Here is a 20,000-nt window from a genome sequence, read left to right on the forward strand (position 1 = left end):
AAATCCACAGTTTTAAATCATGTTGTTTTTTAAAACAAGCAGGAGAACTCTGATACAATTAGAGACTTCCTTAAATATCCATTAAAGGTGGACCACAGGCTTTGTATTTAGTTGAGGTGATTTCTGTTAAAATGTTTGGTTTTTTTGGTGAATATTCACATTTGAACTCTTAACTCTTTAACGCTCATCAGGTAAAAGCTGAGCGAGTGCACGAACACTAGGAAACGCTTTTCGGTTTGATGAGATGACAAACATTGAAGATGGGCGGCACAGCGTGTTGGAGTGGGACATGTTCTCTCACCTGGACCGGACCTTCTTTATGACATCCAAAACATATTGAGCAGGCTGTGGGGCGGCAGATAAGAAGCCGTTAGTATAGAACAAATACAGGAACTCCGACAAGGAAGTCAACAACGTTGTGCGCTACAGAAATGACTTGAACTTTTATTCACCAGACAGTCTCTGTGAAACTAGTGCTTTTAGTATACACAGCCGGTTCTTTGTTGGCGTTAAGGGGATCACGATAAAAAATTTCGGAAACACGTGCTGTATGCAGTTCGAGAATTTCTAGAGAATGGTGTAGTCTTACTGAGATACGTCCATAAGCCACGAGAACTGGGTTCATCGCCGGTGGAGGTAACTGCAAAAGAAAAAAGTGTGTTAATAATCAAAGAGCAACGGGGAAATCGAGCAATAAAATGACGGCTGATGAAGTAAGGAAATATTTGGAAATCGGGATAAACAGTGCAGAGACTAGTTTAATATTCTGAGACGAGTGTTGTGTCATGTTGCATTGTGGGACTGATATGTCATAATGTCAAACCAGGCCCCTTCTTCACATTATCTCTCATTATCCAGTGTTTCCCAACAGGGGTCCCATGAGGGCAGGGGTGGCGTGTAAAAATCCTTCAAACATTTCTAAAATGTGTATAAAACATTTCATATATATGATGTGATGAATATCGGATGTCTGAAATAATAGCACAGACAGAGAAATAATAAGACACACACACACACACACACACACACACACACACACACACACACACAATAATTCCCTCCACCTCGACCCCCTTCGCCGACCTGTCAGCAGCACGTCAGCATCAGTACGCGTGTGTTTGTATCCTAATAATTAGCGTGTCATGATGCGTGTGCGGTGCAAAAGAATACGCACAGATCTCTTAAAAGAAAAGCTCCGGATGCTTCCGGACCACCGGCTTCATCCTCGTGTGGCTTGTGTAGGGTGCCATAAATTTTGGGACGTTTTCAAAGCGCGCCGTGAGTGGGGGAAAAAAAAGGTTACGCCGATCTACTCCATATAAACGCTGGATGTAAACATTCTGCTTTGGCTGTGAGAGATAAACAAACACTGTGCGAACGCTCCAAATGGAAAGAGCTCTTGCTTTACATCCAACAGTGCATGGGTTGAGTGATGACACAGAAGCGGATCAGTGAGTTACAGACATCACCGAAGGCTCATACAGAATTCACATATAGATCTATTTTACAGATTTAAATCATACAGTGGCAAACTAGAGCAGAACGGCGCTTCCAGATCGGGTAATCTGAGAGATACTCGGCGAACACAGTAAATGAAAGTAGCAGCACTAGTGATTCAAACTGCGCGCTGGCAAGCGAGGGAATATAAATAACCGTAAAACTTTGTTAACAGAGCCAGTGAAACGGACAGAGAGAGAGAGAGAGAGAGAGAGAGAGAGAGAGAGAGAGAGAGAGAGAGAGAGTGTCTAACAAGCTTGCAAATTTAATTTGCTTATTTAAAGGAATAAAAGAGGCAAGTAAAAGCAAAGTCTTTCAGTGTGTTTCATCTCAGAGACGTTGGAGATACTGCTTTTTAATCCACAAAGGGAAAATCCATCCATCCATCCATCCATCCATCCATCCATCTTCTATACCGCTGATCCTTTTCAGGGTCACGGGGAACCTGGAGCCTATCCCAGGGAGCATGGGGCACAAGGCGGGGTTCACCCTGGACAGGGTGCCAATCCATTGCAGGGCACAATCACATACACACTCACACACTCACACACCCGTTCATACACTACAGCCTACCATGCATGTGTTTGGACTGGGGGAGGAAACCAAAACCCCCGCAGCACGGGGAGAACATGCACACTCCACACACACAGGACCACGGTGGGAATCGAACCCCGACCCCGGAGGTGTGAGGCAAACGTGCTAACCACTAAGCCCCCGTGCGCCCCACATAGGGAAATTTTTTTTTAAAAATTACATTCCACTATCTATTTTTAAATATAATTAGCATAATGGCCCCAAATCTGAAAAATAACGATATTTTCGTTGTGTTTTGAATATCTCGCTTGAACATCCCCGGACTGTTTTTAACCCAATAGCATGGTGGATCTTCGCAGCATGACATCACACTCCCAGTCGCTTTTAGTATTGAAGATGCTCCTCACCTCCTTCCCTGCTGCCTCACAAGCAGCCTTGTGCTGCTCCAGATTCTTGCTCTCCTCTCTGTAGAGCTCCAGTGCCTCCATTATACGCTCCGCCTGGAACGATTATTTTTTGAGAAATTTCTCAAAACAATTGAGAGAGAGAGAGAGAGAGAGATTCAGAAGTAGTCTTAAGGGCTGGATAACTCACGGCTTTGACCGTCTCTATAGTCTTCTTTCCTGCAGGCTCGGCCTCGCCTTTGGTCTCGCCGGGGACCTGGAACAAACAGGAAGAATCGAATCAGTGTTCCGCCTGCGCGTATTAGTAAGTAAGCGAAATAGATAAGCAATCTGTAAGGACCCAGACCACTACATACCACCGGCTCATCTCCTTTGGCTAAAGATTCTTCAAATTCTGCTTCTCTTTCCTGGGAAGAGTCAGATATACAGAATAAAGTGAAAATCTTGGAACGGGTACTTCAGAGCTGTTCAGACATACTACAAAAAATGAATCATGATTTGAACTGCTGTATAACGTGCCGTTTTAAATGCTGTAGTTTAGAAAAGAGGAGTGCATTGCCATCGTGAGCAAGACGATGTGGTGTTAGCAGGTTCCCAAGCTCCCCAGCTGTTCTATATCCACTCACCATCTCTTTCTCCTCTTCTAGAATGATAGGCTCCCGGGTTCTCTCCCAAAGCCTGAGGGACTTATCATGAGAAGAGGAGACAATGTGGTCTCCACTGGGACTGATGGCCAGGCACCATACTTCCCCATGGTGTCCCTGAGGAACAAGGCCCGGAAGTCAAATGTCAAGAAGTATAATGAGGCGTCTGAACAGGTGTGTTTTCTTCCATTTCTGTATTGACTTGAGGCTTAAAGGGAAAAATATTCTGTTTGCATAATACAATTAACCTTTGCTGCCTATTGACTGCGTTCCGTTTATATCACACATTTAGCCCTAAAGTCAACACCAGCCTGTATTTTCACCCTGTAACCATCAGCACCATCATTTACCTCACTCACATGCATATGGAAAAAAAAAAAATATATATATATATGGTCTGTTCTGTTAGAAAATAATCACCTCCAGGGTCTGGATGTGTTCAAACTTGTCAGCATCCCACTGTTTGACCTTTCTGTCCTTTCCCGCTGTGAAAAACAGATGGGTTTTGGGGACAAACTGAAGGAACATTACACTGGAAAGGGAGGAGAGAAAAAAAAAAGAAAAAAAAAGGGAAAGAGAGAAGGAGACAAATATTAACCATCTGGGATGACATCATCGTCATCTTGTGAATTCTCACCAATACAGCAGATGAACAGAACACCAGAGAAAAGAAAAGAAAAGAAAAGAAAAGAAAAAAAAAAGCACTAACTAAAAGCAGATTGTAGGGAGGAAATGACCACACTTATGGTAGAATCTGACAGTACAGACATGTACCTTCCTATAAGTTGTAGGAAAGCCAGGTCTTTTAGGTTGAACAGCTATTCTAACAGTAAACAGAAGGGTACATCGAGTACCTGTCGTCATGTGCAAACATCGAACGATGGCAGTCACCAAAGTCCAGACCCCAGATCTTCACGTTTCTGTCCGCCGATCCAGTGGCTATCAGTGCACTATCCTAAAACACGATGAAAACAATCAGGAGTGCACTCAGAATAAACATTCTTACACATTTGACAATTTCCCACGATATTCAACACACACTGTAGTTATCGTGGATACTTCAGAAAACCATCCTCACTATTCTGTCGACAGGATGCGAGTTCAGTCAAGGTTCCAACTCCTCTGTATTAGGAATATCTTTACTACACATAACTGCAGGCAAATCGTCTTTAAGCTATGGCAGAATGAACATTTCTCCATATTTATTGTATATATATATATATATATATATATATATATATATATATATATATATATATATTGCTAATTGTGAGTAAATGTCCCATGCGTAGTCCACTAGAGGTGATGTATGATCACTCACACATCATTCTTCCTCAAATGCAATGATGGGTCCATTACGATATAAAACACATACAGATTTCAAAACAAAACAAACACAACGTGCTGTTATAGGAAAATAATCAACGAAGGGGTGGCGTGATACCGATCCCCCCCCCCCCCCACTCAAAACAAAATGCAGCATGTTACTAAAAAAAAAAACACAGAGCGCACAGTCCTCTCTTTCATGCAGAACTTCTCCAGGATGGAAACTTCACCTTAACGATTACTACAGAGACGATAACATTACGACGAGTGCGTTAATAAACCTGCGATTCGTCTTGATTGCCTCCGCTATCGTCAGACCCGCCTGTTGTAGAAAATTAGTCAACGCCTTCTGACCAATCAGAATACAGAATGAATATATAATACCATAAACCATGATCAGAAGTTCCTTGACCGTATAGGACAGTTAGACGGAAAAACTTACGTGTGAAATGTCCAAACACAGCACGGGAAGTTTATGTCCATACAGAGACAGGAAAAACTAGAGAAAGAAACAGATCGGTCAATCAGTGTGCCATTATTCACAACAAGAATAACCGCCCCAATGTAACTAGACTTTACTGACACGGAAGCATCAACATCGTTCGTTTGGACTTCGGAATACCTTCAGCGTGTCTGTGTAGAATATCTTCACAGTGCAGTCGAGGAGAGAGACTGCCAAAAGTCTCTGATCGGGACTGAAGCGCACACACAGCACGTCCTCGTCCAACTGGAGCGTGCGAGTGTGTTTCACCGTCAGTCTCCTGCAGCAATATACACATAGCAGTCATACACCGACCCTTCATTAACAAAACACATGAAGAGCTATGGTCTGCAGACATAGTCTTCCTCACTTGTTGGCTCCTGATTCATTGTCCTTTATGAGCTCAAAGTCCCAGAATTTCACCATCTTGTCAGCTCCTCCAGTTACAATTCCCCTCTGAACACACATATACACACACGTTAGCATTTTTGCATAAATGATAAGCGCGTTCAATAATATTTCCTCGTATTATCATGTCTATCGATTACAGTATGATGATGTATAATGATATTTATTAATCACATGTAAATAAGAGCGCAGTGAAAGTCTTTTCTTCGCATACCCCAGCTTGTTAGGAAGTCGGGGTCAGAGCGCAGGGGCAGTTGTGATACAGCGCCCCCTGGAGCAGAGAGGGTTAAGGGCCTTGCTCAAGGGCCCAACAGTGGCAGATTGGCAGTACATTTCTATCCTGATGGGCATGGTGTCTTATCGGCTGACAGTCTCTCACTTCTGCTAAACGCTAGCTCGCGGTCAGTGTGACGGGGAAATGGATATACATCAACTTTATTTTTTGTTAAACCAGGAAAGGTGTTGAAATTAAAACAGTAGCATCCTCGGATGCTGAGCAGGAAAACAAGGTGTGTAAACGTCGATATGAGTTCCAGTTTACGTGAACATGATATGAGCAGAGCAGAAGGAAATATAAATGTACTCTACATGGCACTGTAGCAGCTAAACCCATACAGTGATAGCTTAGCTGTGCTTCCCCTTGACTAGCGACACCGAACTAGCCTAGTTAGAAAGGTTTTATATTTTATCAGCCTGGTAGTTCTAAACCGACTTTTTCTGATCATGTCAAACATTAACGTGCGCTGACGTTACTGAAAGAACTTCCGAGTTTCACTTTGTAGTGTATTTTTGTAAAGTAACGTGAAAGTAATGAGTAATCTGATCACTTTTTACATGCAGTAATCAGATTGTAATTTTAAAGTAATAATTAGTAATCTATAGTGGATTTCCTTTTTTTTTTTTGAGTAACTTACCCAACACTGGTCATGTGTCTGTATACGTTATGTTCTTTGTAATTAAGTAGAAAAAGTAATAAAATCTGTTATTATATACACAAGTAGTTCACTTTTAGGTCTATTTTGTGGATACATCTCAATTCGGGCATACAGTGGATCGTTTTATAATACCCTATGTACCCTCACGGCCTACTCTATTAGGAACACGTGTACACCTGCACATTCCTGCGGTTATCTTATTCAGCCAATCATGTGGCAGCGGTGCAATGCATAAAATCATGCAAACACAGGTCAAGAGCTTCAGTTAATGTTCACATCAAGCAGCAGAATGAGGAATAAATAGGATCTCGGTGACTTCAGAGAATCCGTTCGGCAATTAAAAATCCATATGTAACCTTTAACCCTCTCACCCCGTATGGCCGAAAAACCGGCTTGCCCGTCTTTGATCTGTTCCCGTAAGGACGACATACCGGCTTGGTCGTCTATGCCAAATCCCCGTAAGGCCGATATAGCGGTTTTACAGTGTAAACGTTATCCTCGTGAGGCCGGTGTACCGGCATTACTCTGCTATGGTTCCTTACTTATTTCATTATTATTGTTTGACCCGGAAGGTTGATGACGTCACGACGCGATTACGTTATTACGCCGGCATTACGATGAAGATCCAAGCGCCAAAGCGAAAAGCTAATCGTGTTCCAGCTAAAGTTACACCTACAGTGAACACGGGTACATCTAAAACAGTGAAAAAAATAAAAGAAAACACACACAGTCACACAGGCGAGAGCGAGGATTCTAGATAGAGACAGCAGTGAAAGTTCAGGCGATGTTGAAACCGAAACTGACAGAGACGCAGACTCTCCTGATTCAGACCCTGATCCGTCTTCATCTTCAGCATCAACCAGTGCGACTGACACTGCAGGGGTCTGGAGTCATGACCTGACCATCTCTGTGCATTCGTGAAAACACCACCTGCTGCTCTGATTTTCTGATTATCACCGGAAACTTGACTTTTGGCGCTAAAATGCATTTATTTATTTATTATTTATAAAGGCATTGGCCACGCTGATGCTCGTATGGCACTTCTAAACGAGTAGAAGGATTTCAGCGAGCATTTTTTCGTCATTTCTCTAGTTAAGAATTGTGCTCTGAGTTTAGTAAAAACACTGAACTGCTTCATTTTCAAAGTAATATCACACACATACATTATTATAAGTGTTTCAAGGCCTAAAAATGTTCAAATTAAAATGCTGATTTTGGCCCGGGAACTCAGGGTCGGCGTGCTGTTTCTCTGGAGAATGTAGGGTTATGGGACGTAATACTGTGGGAACTTAGGGGTAGGAGGGTTAAAGGCATTCTGCCGTAGTAATTGATCTACTGTAGTACCTGATCGGGAGAGAGACAGATGGACCACAGAGCTCCCTCGTGAGCTTCTGCAGTCTCCAGCAGGCTGCCTGATGCCAAGTCAAAAATCTGAATCTTTCCACTCTGTGAAAGAAAGACAGACTATTAGAGGCACTGAAACAGGGGAATCTACAATCCTACTTCACTCAACTTCTCCTAATCAAATGAAAAGGCTGTCGTGATCTACCTTAGTTCCTACAATGATCTGTCTATCCCCGGGTACGAACAGTGAGCAGAGTGCATACTCGCACGCCATGGTGCGGATCACCTGCAAAGTGGCCCTGGGACAGAAAAGATTTCCCGTTAAACACCTAAGAATACTAACGCAAAGGTTAAAGAGAAAGCTAAATGTGCACGTGATGCACAATCAGCTTTATTTGAGAGCAAAGTACACTTAAGTTCATGCCTTAGATGTCGTCAGACTGACCTGTTCCAGACTTTAACAGTGTCTCCAGAGGCAGACAGGATGGCAATGTTGTCTGAGCTGAAAGACAGCGTTCTGGCGTCTGTGCGGTGGCCACCCAGGGTGAGACGAGACGTCTTGGTGCCTGTAGGGTTCTTCTCTGTTGTCTTTACACTGTAAGCCTCCACTGTGTTATTCTGCAGCAACAGAGCCACTTTCATCTCGCCGTTAGGAGACAGAAGGCAGTCCACCGACCTGAGCAAAAAACAAACAGATTACATATAGAACTCTATAAAACATGAGAATGTCGAGCAGGACGAGTCTGTATAATCCATTTAATATTGAAGTGCACTGACCTGATCTTAGAGGAGGCTTTTAAACTGGCCAGCTTCTGGATCTCATCCGTCAGCTTTCGCTCCACGACTATATCTGCTCCATCAGCACTGCTATCCTGAGACCTGGCCCAGAAACGCCAGACAGCAATAAGTTAAAGGACGTCGTGGCTGATTTATTTATTTATTTATTTATCTATCAGGTTCATGCTCTAAATTCTAACCGGTTACATACTTGGCCTTCCTCTTGGCCTTTTTCAGCTTTCTTTCCATTTTCTTCTGAATTTCTTCCTCTGGCAACACAGCAAAGATCTCCATAGTGTTGTCAAGGCCCTACAGATAGAATTGATGCGATGAATCCAAAACAAGATATTTTACCGGTGACTAGCTTTCATATTTAAAATCCACAATCACGGAAAATACATACATGGCACGCCAGGACTTTGGCTTTGGGATCGGCGATCAAGGACACGACCCGATCTCTGGCTTCTCTCAGAATGGAGCCGGCTTTCTTACAGCTGAGGATTCTCTGTAGGAAGACAAGAGAAAGCAAATGCTTAAATATCGCAAAGCCTCCGTTGTTATAATCTGAATTTGTTACTACGTAGGACTGTCATTCATGTCAAGCAGTGGGATATTACATCTTCTGCCTCTTCATTAGGTCCTTCGTTTTCATCATCATCATCATCATCATCATCAAGGAAACTCTTTCCTTTCTTCTCCTGTGGCTCCCCTACTTCTTTATCCTGAAGAGAGATGGAGTAATACTACAATGAATCAGCCTCGATTTAACACATTATTCATATGTCAGCATTGCAGCTACATACAGGTGCAGCTCAAAAAAAAAAATTGTATATCGTGGAAAAGTTTGTTTGTTTTCTGTAATTTCATTCAAAAAGTGGACCTTTCATATACTGTAGATTCATTACACAAGTGAAATACTTCACGCCTTTTTTGTTTTAATCTTTGATGATTACGGCTTACAGCTCACGGAAATCAAAAATCCAGTATCCTAAAATATTAGAATAAAGAATTTATAATACAGAAACGTTGACCTGATGAAAATTATGTTAATTTATGTACTCGATACTCTGTCGGGACTTTAATCCTTTTGCAGGAATGACTGCGTCGGTGCGGCGTGGCGTGGAGGCGATCAGCCTGAGGCACTGCTGAGGTGTTCTGGAAGCCCAGGTCGCTTTGATAGCGGCGTTCAGCTCGTCTGTATTGTCGGGTCTGGTGTCTCTCGTAGATTCTCTATGGGGTTCGGGTCAGGCGAGTCGGCTGGACGATCGAGCACAGTAACACCACGGTCAGTAAACCAGTTACTAGAAGTTTTGGCGCTGTGGGCAGGTGCCGAGTCCTGCTGGAGAAGGAAATCAGCATCTCCATAAAGCTGGTCAGCAGATGGAAGGATGAAGTTCTCTAAAATCTCCTGGTAGACGCTGCATCGACTCTCGACTCGAGAAGACACACTGGACCGACACCAGCAGATGACACGACACCTCAAATCATCACCGACTACGTTTACATGGACAGCAGTAATCTAATTATTGACCTTACTCTCAATAAGACAATATTCAGATTAAGGTGTTTACACGAGTCGCTTTTAGAATACTCCTTTCATGTTCAGGTTTTTCATGTTATAGAACAGAGATAGAGTAACGGCACACGTCATTACATCCGCCGTCCCTCCAGAATTTCACGTATCGACATACAGTTGGTCTTCGTTATGGGACCGTATACAGTTTTGTGTGTTTCACTTTTAATTTTACGAAAGCTTCAAGTGCAGTTAATTATTTGTCATGATATAGGTGCAAGTAGACGACCGCGTGAAGACGTGGGCTGCGTCCCAAACCACGCACTTACCTAAATACGTGTATTTCACTTCCTACTACATAGTAGCCGAAATACATGTACTTCACCTACTATATACTGTAGCAGGTAAGTACGCGGTTTGGGACGCAGACGTTCTCTCTCGTTTGCCGTCAAACGGTCGAGCGCCGCCGTGTGTGTACGTGTCCTGTCACACAATGCGGTGAAAACTCCCACACAACGTTAATCGTGTGATTAAGGTGTGAAGACGTCTGTAACGCACGTCGACTAAAACAGGAATACTCCACACGTCTTAATTCCGTTTGTGTTTACTTCGAGTATGACTTTAGTCAGATTAAGGTCATCAGTAATCTCTGTTTACACGCTAGTTTCTTAATCGGGTTAATACTGGATTATTGTTATCCATGTAAACATACCGACTGACTGTGGAAACTTCACACTGGACTTCAAGCAGCTCGGATTCTGTTCCTCTCCACTCGTCCTCCAGACTCTGGGACCTTGATTTCCAAATGAAATGCAAAATTGTCTTCCATCTTCTCTGTGATTGTGTGTGTACTGAACCAGACCGAGAGATTAAAGCCTCAGGAAACCTTCGCAGGTGTTTTGAGTTAATTCGCTGATTAGACTCTTCTCAGGTCGACATTTCTGTATTATAAATTCTTTATTCGAATATTTTGAGATACTGGATTTTTGATCTCCGTGAGCTGTAAGCCGTAATCATCGAGATTAAAACAAAAAAAAATATTTATTTTTATGTGTAACCAATCTAGAACATATACAAGTTCCACTTTTTGAATTTTTTTTTTTTTTACTTTTCCACGATATTCAAATTTTTTGAGAAGCACCTGTACAGTCAACTCCAGAATTATTGCCACTCTATTTAGTTGTATAGAATAAATACTACACAACAATAATTCATGTTTTACACTCAAAAAAACATAAGAAGTTATAGAAGAAGGAAAAGCAGCTACTGCAGGGGATCTCAAACCTGTCCTGAGGGACCCCCAGCACTGCACATTTTATATGTCTAGCTCATGTAACACACCTGATTCAACTCATCAGCTCATTAGTACAGACTGCGAGACCTGGATTAGGTGCGTCAGATAAGGGAGACAATCTAAATGTGCAGTGCTGGGGGTCCGGGGCAGGTTTGAGAACCCCTGCCCTACTGTGTTGTATGGTTGTGGATAATCCATGTCTTGTGGTTGTTTTACAGCTAGTTCATATAATATTACACTATGTTTTGTCTTTTCCATAAAGCGTACCAACCCTAACCCTGTGGTATGATTTAAGACGCACTTGATTTTATAACTTATGACCCGAGGGCTGCGTGCTTACCTCCTCCAGGTAATCGATGTCCCAGGCTCGGAGCTCACTGTCAGCAGAGCCGGTCAGCAGCCTGTTCTCCTGATTCAACAGAACCATTCCCCACACCTACAAAACCAACAATGTCCTCATTCCCGTCTCCTAATACAGGGCGATATACCGTCCATATAAACAGATAAATAACTAGAGGAACTTTCCACTAGGATACACACATTTTTTTCTGAGACTAACATGATCTCGAACATGGAGGAAGTGTGATTATGTTTGACTTTCGGACAGGTACTATGGAGTAATTCTGCTCACCTCACTGCGGTGGCCCACCATTGTCTTAAAACAATGCTGCGTGTCCAGATCCCACCATTTTACAAAGCTGTCCTTCGAGCTGGGGTAAAAGAGGGCAATAATACCAGTAATTTAAGATGTTTATGGAAATGCATAAAACACTTACGCAATTCTCTCTCTTTTTTTTTTCCTTCCAAATTTTGGCCGTGTAACAAACATGCAATAACCCTTGACCTCAAGTTACTGCAAAAACTAAAAAAAATCAGCCTGACCGACCTTGTGACGAGCAAATTTTTCTTCTTTAAGAGCAAAGCTTGTGTGATGGCATCTTTGTGTCCTTTCAGCCTGTACAAACCACACTCGTTTATTATGTCCCAGACAATCACATCTGTGTCCTACAGAAAGAAAGAAATAAATAAATACAAGCATCGTTTTAGCAGAACAGCTTTAAACGCCACTCTAGGAATGTATTATTTGCTTTCATCAAGTCAAGGGTCATAGATGAGAGGTAACAATTCTGCACAGGACGAAATCAGACAGTATCTTTCAGCTCACCCTGGAGCCGGTAACAAGTCGCGCTCCCAGTGCGTCATAATGCATGACTGTGATGGCGGATTTGTGTCCGTTAAAAGAGACGTTGCTTTCGCCGTTTAAAAGGCTGAAGATGCGCACGCCGCCATCCTCATAACCCACGGCTATGTGGATACCATCAGGAGAAGGGCAGAGATACGTCACCTCATGCTTCTTACCCTCGAGAATTAGAACCTGGAAGAAAAAAAAAACCAAAAACAGTGAAACTGAATACGAGTGAACCAGCTGAGTGCGAGCGCGTGGAAGAGAGAGAAAGAAAAAGCACTGCATACAGTTAGCTATAATATACATATAAATACCAGGAAATACAGGTGTCGGTATCAGGTGGACTATATTATGGTCCGATAACCGATAAAGGGGGTTTGGTTTTATTTAGTTATTTTTTTAAATTATTATTATTATTATTATTATTATTATTATTATTTAGTTTTAGCATTGTAAGCATTATTAACACAACCAGAACATTTATCCAGGACATTGTTGGTCCTTGTCGCACACGTGACATACTGGACAACGCCTGGTAAGAACGGCGCAAGGTATTACAGCGATTAAAGTCGCCTATGATAAGAACCGGAGCTCCAGGTGTTCGTTGCAGCTGTTTTTGATTACAGTCTGATATACACAGAGTGGCTCTAGATTTTCTAGAGCATTGCCATTTGGGGGAATGTACGCTATGTACGATACGACATTACCAAACTCCCTTGGTAGATAAAAAGGTCTCAAACTTAGACAGAGGTATTCGGTGTCAAGGCTGCAGCCGGTCTGTCTCACTGTGTGCACCATCTGTTACTCATATACATTTATGGCATTTGGCAGACACTCTTATACCGAGCGACTTACATTTATCTCATTTATACAACTGAGCAGTTGAGGGTTAAGGTTAAGGGCCGTGCTCAAGGGCCCTGCGGTAGCAGCTTGGCAGTGCTTGGGCTTGAACTCACGACCTTCCGATCAGCAGTCCAACATCTTAACCACCTTCCACCGCCGCCTCCTTTCCTGTCCGCCCAAACAAGAGAGAATCCGTCTACCTCCGCAAGAGAGCTGGGAATATCCTTATGAAACCAAGTTTTCATAAACACCATTAAACTTGAGTCCCAATATTCGAACCACGATCTGGCGGAAAGACGGAGTTCCTCCATCTTAGTTCTGAGTGATCTGACGTCGCCGAGTATAACAGAGAGGAGAGGAGGTCTTTCAGCCCTCCATCTTAGACGCTGTATGGACGCCAATGTTTGTGTCACACATGCTGATATGATTATTTCATCGTATCATGATGAATTTACATCGACAAATGATCTTTGTAGTATTGTGGCATACGTGAATATACAGTGACGTTTTACATTCTAATGGATATCAGTAAAGACCGCGTAACTGTAGATAGATAAGCGATCTGAAACACAGGAGCTCCGAATATGAAGCATGCACCATCCTGTGACAGGCCAAAGTGTTTGAAATGAATCACAAATCAATCAGATCAACCTTCTAGAGCAGTGGACACCGACCCTGTTCCTGGAGATCTACCTTAATGAAGACTTTAGCTCCAAATATAATCGTGACTTATCTAATCATTGCCTTAAGAAATTCCTGATCAACTAAAACCGGTGTGTTAGATTTCGGTTGGAGGTGAAACCAGCAGGAAGGTAGATCTCAAGGTAGAGGTTTGGTGACCATTGCTCTAAATCAGTGATCCTGGAGATCTTTCCTGAAGACTCTGGCTGCGTTCAAAATGACGTACTGTGACAGTACCGTACATACAGTACAGTACGTACTGATCAGTATGCAATCAGTAGGTATACAATCCGGACATACTACATCCGACACGTTGTCATTGTCATGTGACCTACGACAAAGAGTCGGCGTGCTGCCTTCCGCCATTCTGACAGCTCTTCTGTGCCAGTCCCGTTGCCTTATGGGATAGCACAGTGTCTACTGGCGCCGTACTGCAGTGGTGGCTCAACAGTTAAGGTTACTGATCAGAAGGTCGGGGGTTCAAGCCACAGCACCACCAAGCTGCCACTGTTCGGACCTTGAGCAAGGGCCTTAACCCTATCTGCTCCAGGGGCGCCGTATCATGTCTGACCCTGCGCTCTGACCCCGACTTCCTAACAAGCTGGGGCATGCGAAAAAAGAATTTCATTGTGCTGTAATTGACATGTGACGAATAAAGGCTTCGTCTTCTAGGTGTGTTAGATTTTGGTTGGAGGTGAAACCATCAGGAAGGGGGTTGGTGACCGCCGTTCTACTGGTCAGTTTTTCCTAGAATGAGAACTTTTTAATATTATTTGAATGTGTACCTTCTCAGCCTTGCGCACATCCCATATGAAGACATGCTCGCAGGCTCCTACAGCCACATAGCGGCCCTGCTCTCCTCCTCTCAGCCGCACAAACACCACATTCGCCTTCTGACTGCCGATCAGACCAAACACTGCGCTGGGCACGTAGCGCAGGTACTGCTTAGTCAAGCCCATGACCAAGGCTTTCCCTTAACCTTTAGACAGAGAAGAAAAAGTCATGATGAAAAAAAACAGGAAAACTCCACACGTCTTAATTCGATTTGTGTTTACTTCGAGTATGACTTTAATCGGATTAAGGTCATCAATAATCGCTGTTTACACGCTAGTTTCTTAATCAGGTTAATATTGGATTATTGTTGTCCATGTAAAAACTGAAAAACTTGCCCAATCTTAAGCCAGATGCTGGGTTAATTAATGGTCCAGGATAACTAGTTTTGGGGCTTACCAGTTATCTAGTACTAACACAATCCAGAGTGATAGTCTATATCCAATCAGTATTTTAATCACTTAAGTAAACATTATTCTTTCAAAACTTCCATTGAACCATAATGCTGTGGTGCATCTCGATGCTACAAACCCATGGATCAATATGCAACACGTGTTCCACGCGCAAAACATCAAATAATCCAGTTAACCAATTTGCTAGCTTCATTATATATTCATATATTACTTAGCTTGATTACTAAGTCACCTACCTTTACAGCTGATTGCTTTAATTTATTTAATATTATGCTTTTTAATGCAGGATTCAGGGAGCACTTCCATCATACACACAGAGCCGACATGTGCGTTGTTCAATGAAGGCTAAAGCAATCGATCGAACGCATTGATCGAAATGTTTGCCAACGCTTTAAAGCTTATGCTCATCTTAAATTGAAAGAAAACCTAATCTTAAATTATCGTATATACACGGATGATGCTTATATTGTATTATAATGTAGTCATTTTTGAAATAACGTGTGTTTGTTCGACTACTTTGGTCTTGCTGGATCCGGGGATGCTCTGCTAATATGTCTTAAATGTGAGTTTCCGTCAAGTCTACACGGTTTGATTGAAAACATGCGTTTTCTTTAATATTTCGTGTGTGTGTATATATATAGATATTCGCTGGAATTGAAAGGATAGCAGAATCATCTGAGCTCTGAGGGGGGAAAAAATCTGAGACTATACACATTCGTAGCACAGTTTTCGTGTCTAGTATTTATGGAGATTATTGCGACGGTCCCTTAGGAGGAGCGTTCCGGAAGTGAACGTGTGGTCTTACTGAGAGTCAGCTGACCGCACGCGCTACATAACGCAGAGCAAGTCACTAGAAATTCTAGATGTAATGAGATGTTATTAACCGAGAATCTCCTGAGGAATAGTTTTACAATGCTGGGATTCTTGGAATGTTATAAAAAGCGCGTTCACCGTTAGATTGAATTTATTGTTTATTGTGTGTTTTGTGGGGAAATTTGGGTTTAGCTTGGCGTAGAACACTGGGTCTAGACTGCTTCATCAGGTATATACAGGTGAGTATTATCTACGACTGGAAATGTGTGTTTGCACGTCCGTGGCTTAAGTTTGGAAGATTATTTATTCATTTTAAATAGTTTACCTTTTTTTTTTTTTTTTTGCTAGCCCAAGTCATAAATAAATTTGCTGAAGTTTTCATGACTGCTGTAGGTGAGCTCTGTTTCCTAAACCAGCCCTGAGAAGAATGTTGTCAAACACTGTTTTGGATTTTGTTATTGAACGCTGCACTGTAACAGTTTATTCATCACTAATTCTCTTCAATCTGCTTGCTTTCTCAAGTTGGAGGTTTCTGTAGGTTTATTATAATTGGGATTTATAAGTGCTCCAGAAGATGTGGGTAAGTAAGGTAAAGAGAAACCCCACACAGAGCTGAGCTGGCATTGATGACACGACATCAGGGTGTCTGGCAGGTCATTTCACTCCCTAGGTAATAACCAGGTTGTGTGGATGGCTGTGAATATCGGATGATCAGATGGGGTTGGACTCTGGCCTCTTGGAGCTGGTCACTACAGTGTAGGGTTCTACATGGAAGCTGAGGTGTGTGTGAGGTTTCAGTAGAGACGTTCTTCACCCTATTTACTCTCATCATCTGGAGTACGAGAACAACCGCAGTAAACCTACAGGCTTAATATTTGGGACTGAATGGAGATTTAAGTGCTTATAACGCTCCAATGCCTTAGTTTTACTTTCTTTGTTGTCATTATAATTTATCTCTCTATTTCTCTCTGTATCTATCTCTCTTTCTCTGTCTCTTTCTCTCTCTCTGTCTGTCTGTCTCTTTCTGTCTGTCTCTCCATCTTTCTGTCTGTCTCTCCATCTTTCTCTGTCTCTTTCTGTCTCTTTCTCTGTTGCTCTGTCTTTCTGTGTCTCTCTTTCTGTGTGTGTCTCTCTCTCTCTCTCTCTCTCTCTCTCTCTGTCTGTCTCTCCATCTTTCTGTCTTTTTCTCTCTCTGTCTTTCTGTGTCTCTCCTTCTGTCTTTCTGTGTCTCTCTGTGTCTCTCTCTCTGTGTGTCTGTCTCTTTCTGTCTGTCTCTCAATCTTTCTGTGTCTCTTTCTGTCTGTCTCTCCATCTTTCTGTCTCTTTCTGTCGCTCTGTCTTTCTGTGTCTCTGTCTTTGTGTCTCTCTCTGTCTTTCTGTGTCTCTCTTTCTGTGTCTCTCTGTCTTTCTGTGTCTCTTTCTCCATCTCTCTTTCTGTCTGTCTTGCCGTCTTTCTCTTTCTCTCTGTGTCTGTCTTTCTGTCTGTCTCTCACTTTCTGTCTCTCTCTCTTTCTGTGTCTCTCTCTGTCTCTCTCTGTCTTTCTGTCTCTCTTTCACTGTCTCTTTCTCGGTCTCTTTCTCTATCTCTCTTTCTGTCTGTCTCGCCATCTCTCTCTTTCTATCTCTCTTTCTCTCTCTTTCTCTCTGTGTTTGTGTCGCTTTCTCTGACTGTCTCTCTGTCTCTTTCTGTCTCTCTCTCTCTCTCTGTATCTCTCTTTCTCCGTCTCTTTCTCTCTCTTTCTCCTTGTGTCTGTCTCTGTGTCACTATCTTTCTCTATCTATCTATCTATCTATCTCTCTCTAGCACATGGAACTTGTTTGTTCCCTTAAATATCTGGCAGCAGCTCTTTAGGATTGGAGTTTAGGATGAGAGTTTTCACTCCAGAAGTTAACCCTTTTTTACACGAAAAAAAAAAAAAGACTTGGATGACACGCTGTTTGTCCTGAGCCTTGAGATTCTTTATGATTCTTTATGACCCCTGATCATCTATAAATACAGACGTCTTTTGGCTGCCCAGGTTTCTCCTTCTTTTATTTCTTATTTTTTCTTTATCAGATACCAAACTGACTCTCCCACTGCCCCAATATGTGTGAGATATATATATATATATATATTATACACACACGTTACATATGTATGTACGCACACACAGACTTATTGGGTTATAGACACTCTGCTGAGTTTCATGAGGTATTTTGGTGATCGAGAGTGTCCTATATGAGCGTTTCACCTCCTCTCTCTCATTGTGCAATAATGTTTAGAAATGCGAGTCACATTTCTCAACAAGATTGTCGCGTTGCATTACTGAACCATAGGCTTGGATTGTGTGTCGGACTGCAGCAAGGTGTCATTGTGCAAATGCCAAATGTTTTCTAGGTCTCCTGATTGGCGCAACACTCGTCCTCTCGCAATTTCAGCAATACTCAATCGACTCGCAGGAAATACATATGCTGTGGTCTCTTCTGAGGTAATGAAGTTCATCGACGTCGGTCCTACCCAGAATCCCAAAAGACCCTGCTATGTAATCTAAGCACGAAACATAATCAAGCTGTGATTATCTAATATCAGAGAGAGTTCATATTCTGCATATTCCAAGTGAAACTACAGTACGATGTCGAGAATGTCTGTCTAGCTTTCCGGTACAATTCCACATGGAAGTCTTAGCAGCCAGGGTTTAGTAAGGGAGAGGAGCGCGATCTGTAAATGCACTACGGAGAAAAGTGATCATGATGTCCTACATAATTTTACCCCAGTCAGCTGCACTGAGCATTTTGTTCAGATTTATAGATTTGCACTTCTAAGTTCATTCTGTGTCCTAAACGCCCCTGGCAAGGCTTCTGTGTGCTATTACGGAGGACGTGGGTGTTGATCGAGGTGCATTTATGGTCATCTGATGTTTGCAGATAATTATAAGGTGAAAAGGACCGTTTTCTGAGATATCGGTTATAAATTCTGATTGGAAGCACTTTATTAGATTAAAACGTGTACGGAATATTTACATTTGTCAATTGTTCATTTATTTACAGTTTTCCCCCACCTTTTCAATGTTAAATGATTTTATCTTTGTAGATATTAAATAGAAAATTGTTACACTTTAATACAGTTTTTGCCACGTTACCGTCTTGCTAGCAGTTAGGAAAAAAACAAGACACGGTGTGTTTCACATTGCTTTCCCCCAATGGAGAGCTGTATATGGAAGGACTACTGGGTAAAATAGTCCTCCATTGCTCGTTAGTGACATTAGTTTGATATCCTAGATGTGTCCACCAGCTTCTGACACGATAACCAAGTGTGTTTTTATATGTTGTGTCTTCAGTTCACCGCTGGCCTGTAGATCAGCAGCATGGATCCATTAGGCGCGCGCTCTCAGATCGTGTATGTGGAGACGCTTCCCACCTGGGACCAGCCTGAAGATGTGTGTGATGGCAAGGAGGAAGCAGGTTCTCCTAAGAAGGAAGAGGTTGACGATCTGACCGATGTAAACTCTCCCGTTTCTCCATTTCCATTCAGAGAGGATATCAACAGGAAAATTATTCTATTGTGAGTCACATGGCATCGATACATTTTTTTTTTTTTTTTTCAAAACAAAATGTATTTTTTAAGGTATTATGATGGTGGGAATCACATTCGACAGCTTTGTTGGTGATTGACGTATGAAGCAAGGGAGAAATGTTTCTAATCACATCTATCCTGTTCCTGTTTAACGTTTAAGTCATTTGACCTCCAGAGACTTTTCTTACTTTTACGTTAGGCCAGTTGTATAATGAGGATCTGCTGCTTGGGTCATATTCCTTTGTGTACCATAATCACACAGCACAGTAATCTCCCACCAAAAACTGGAATAATTCACCCTCTGAGAACTGGATGAGTGAGTTTTCTGGCAGTTATGATCATCTTAACCTGTTCTATTTCACCCTAAGTGATGAAATAAAAATCTGCCCTTGCATTGATCCTATACCCTGTGGTACGGCTGGGTTTTTTAAATTTATTTAATTATTATTTGTTAAATCATTACAGCAAAGGTGATGTGGCACTTTTGAACTGCACTGCCATTGTGAATACGAGCAACGAGACC

At 42.2% G+C, this 20,000-nt stretch overlaps 2 protein-coding genes across 3 annotated transcripts in view; one reads left to right on the forward strand and one right to left on the reverse strand.

The window, feature by feature from the left end:
- wdr3 (WD repeat domain 3) overlaps positions 1–15,502 on the reverse strand; it is a 17,260-nt gene extending 1,758 nt beyond the window's left edge. Inside the window, exons 1-24 of the mRNA XM_017470328.2 lie at positions 15,348–15,502; positions 14,653–14,846; positions 12,323–12,532; positions 12,044–12,162; positions 11,789–11,867; positions 11,498–11,593; positions 8,968–9,072; positions 8,754–8,855; positions 8,562–8,659; positions 8,351–8,452; positions 8,019–8,249; positions 7,779–7,872; positions 7,574–7,675; positions 5,257–5,342; positions 5,028–5,166; positions 4,848–4,904; positions 3,934–4,034; positions 3,500–3,611; positions 3,062–3,196; positions 2,792–2,842; positions 2,626–2,691; positions 2,439–2,531; positions 590–640; positions 302–345 (exon numbers count right to left, since the gene is read on the reverse strand). Coding sequence (XP_017325817.1) covers positions 302–345; positions 590–640; positions 2,439–2,531; positions 2,626–2,691; positions 2,792–2,842; positions 3,062–3,196; positions 3,500–3,611; positions 3,934–4,034; positions 4,848–4,904; positions 5,028–5,166; positions 5,257–5,342; positions 7,574–7,675; positions 7,779–7,872; positions 8,019–8,249; positions 8,351–8,452; positions 8,562–8,659; positions 8,754–8,855; positions 8,968–9,072; positions 11,498–11,593; positions 11,789–11,867; positions 12,044–12,162; positions 12,323–12,532; positions 14,653–14,826 — 2,447 coding nt within the window. The 5' untranslated portion in view covers positions 14,827–14,846; positions 15,348–15,502. The remainder of the gene's footprint in view (positions 1–301; positions 346–589; positions 641–2,438; positions 2,532–2,625; positions 2,692–2,791; positions 2,843–3,061; positions 3,197–3,499; positions 3,612–3,933; positions 4,035–4,847; positions 4,905–5,027; positions 5,167–5,256; positions 5,343–7,573; positions 7,676–7,778; positions 7,873–8,018; positions 8,250–8,350; positions 8,453–8,561; positions 8,660–8,753; positions 8,856–8,967; positions 9,073–11,497; positions 11,594–11,788; positions 11,868–12,043; positions 12,163–12,322; positions 12,533–14,652; positions 14,847–15,347) is intronic.
- Positions 15,503–15,902: 400 nt separating this feature from the next.
- Positions 15,903–20,000, forward strand: part of gdap2 (ganglioside induced differentiation associated protein 2) — a 21,427-nt gene continuing 17,329 nt past the window's right edge. Inside the window, exons 1-4 of one of the 2 annotated variants that reach the window (XM_053680612.1) lie at positions 15,903–16,163; positions 18,302–18,392; positions 19,242–19,465; positions 19,943–20,000. The exon at positions 19,943–20,000 is cut by the window's right edge and continues 82 nt beyond it. In XM_053680612.1, the coding sequence (XP_053536587.1) occupies positions 19,269–19,465; positions 19,943–20,000 (255 nt within the window). In that variant the 5' untranslated portion in view covers positions 15,903–16,163; positions 18,302–18,392; positions 19,242–19,268. The remainder of the gene's footprint in view (positions 16,164–18,301; positions 18,393–19,241; positions 19,466–19,942) is intronic. The other variant, XM_053680611.1, reaches the window with a different exon arrangement.

The sequence above is a fragment of the Ictalurus punctatus genome, chromosome 6, assembly GCF_001660625.3.
Source record: "Ictalurus punctatus breed USDA103 chromosome 6, Coco_2.0, whole genome shotgun sequence".
NCBI lineage: Eukaryota > Metazoa > Chordata > Actinopteri > Siluriformes > Ictaluridae > Ictalurus > Ictalurus punctatus.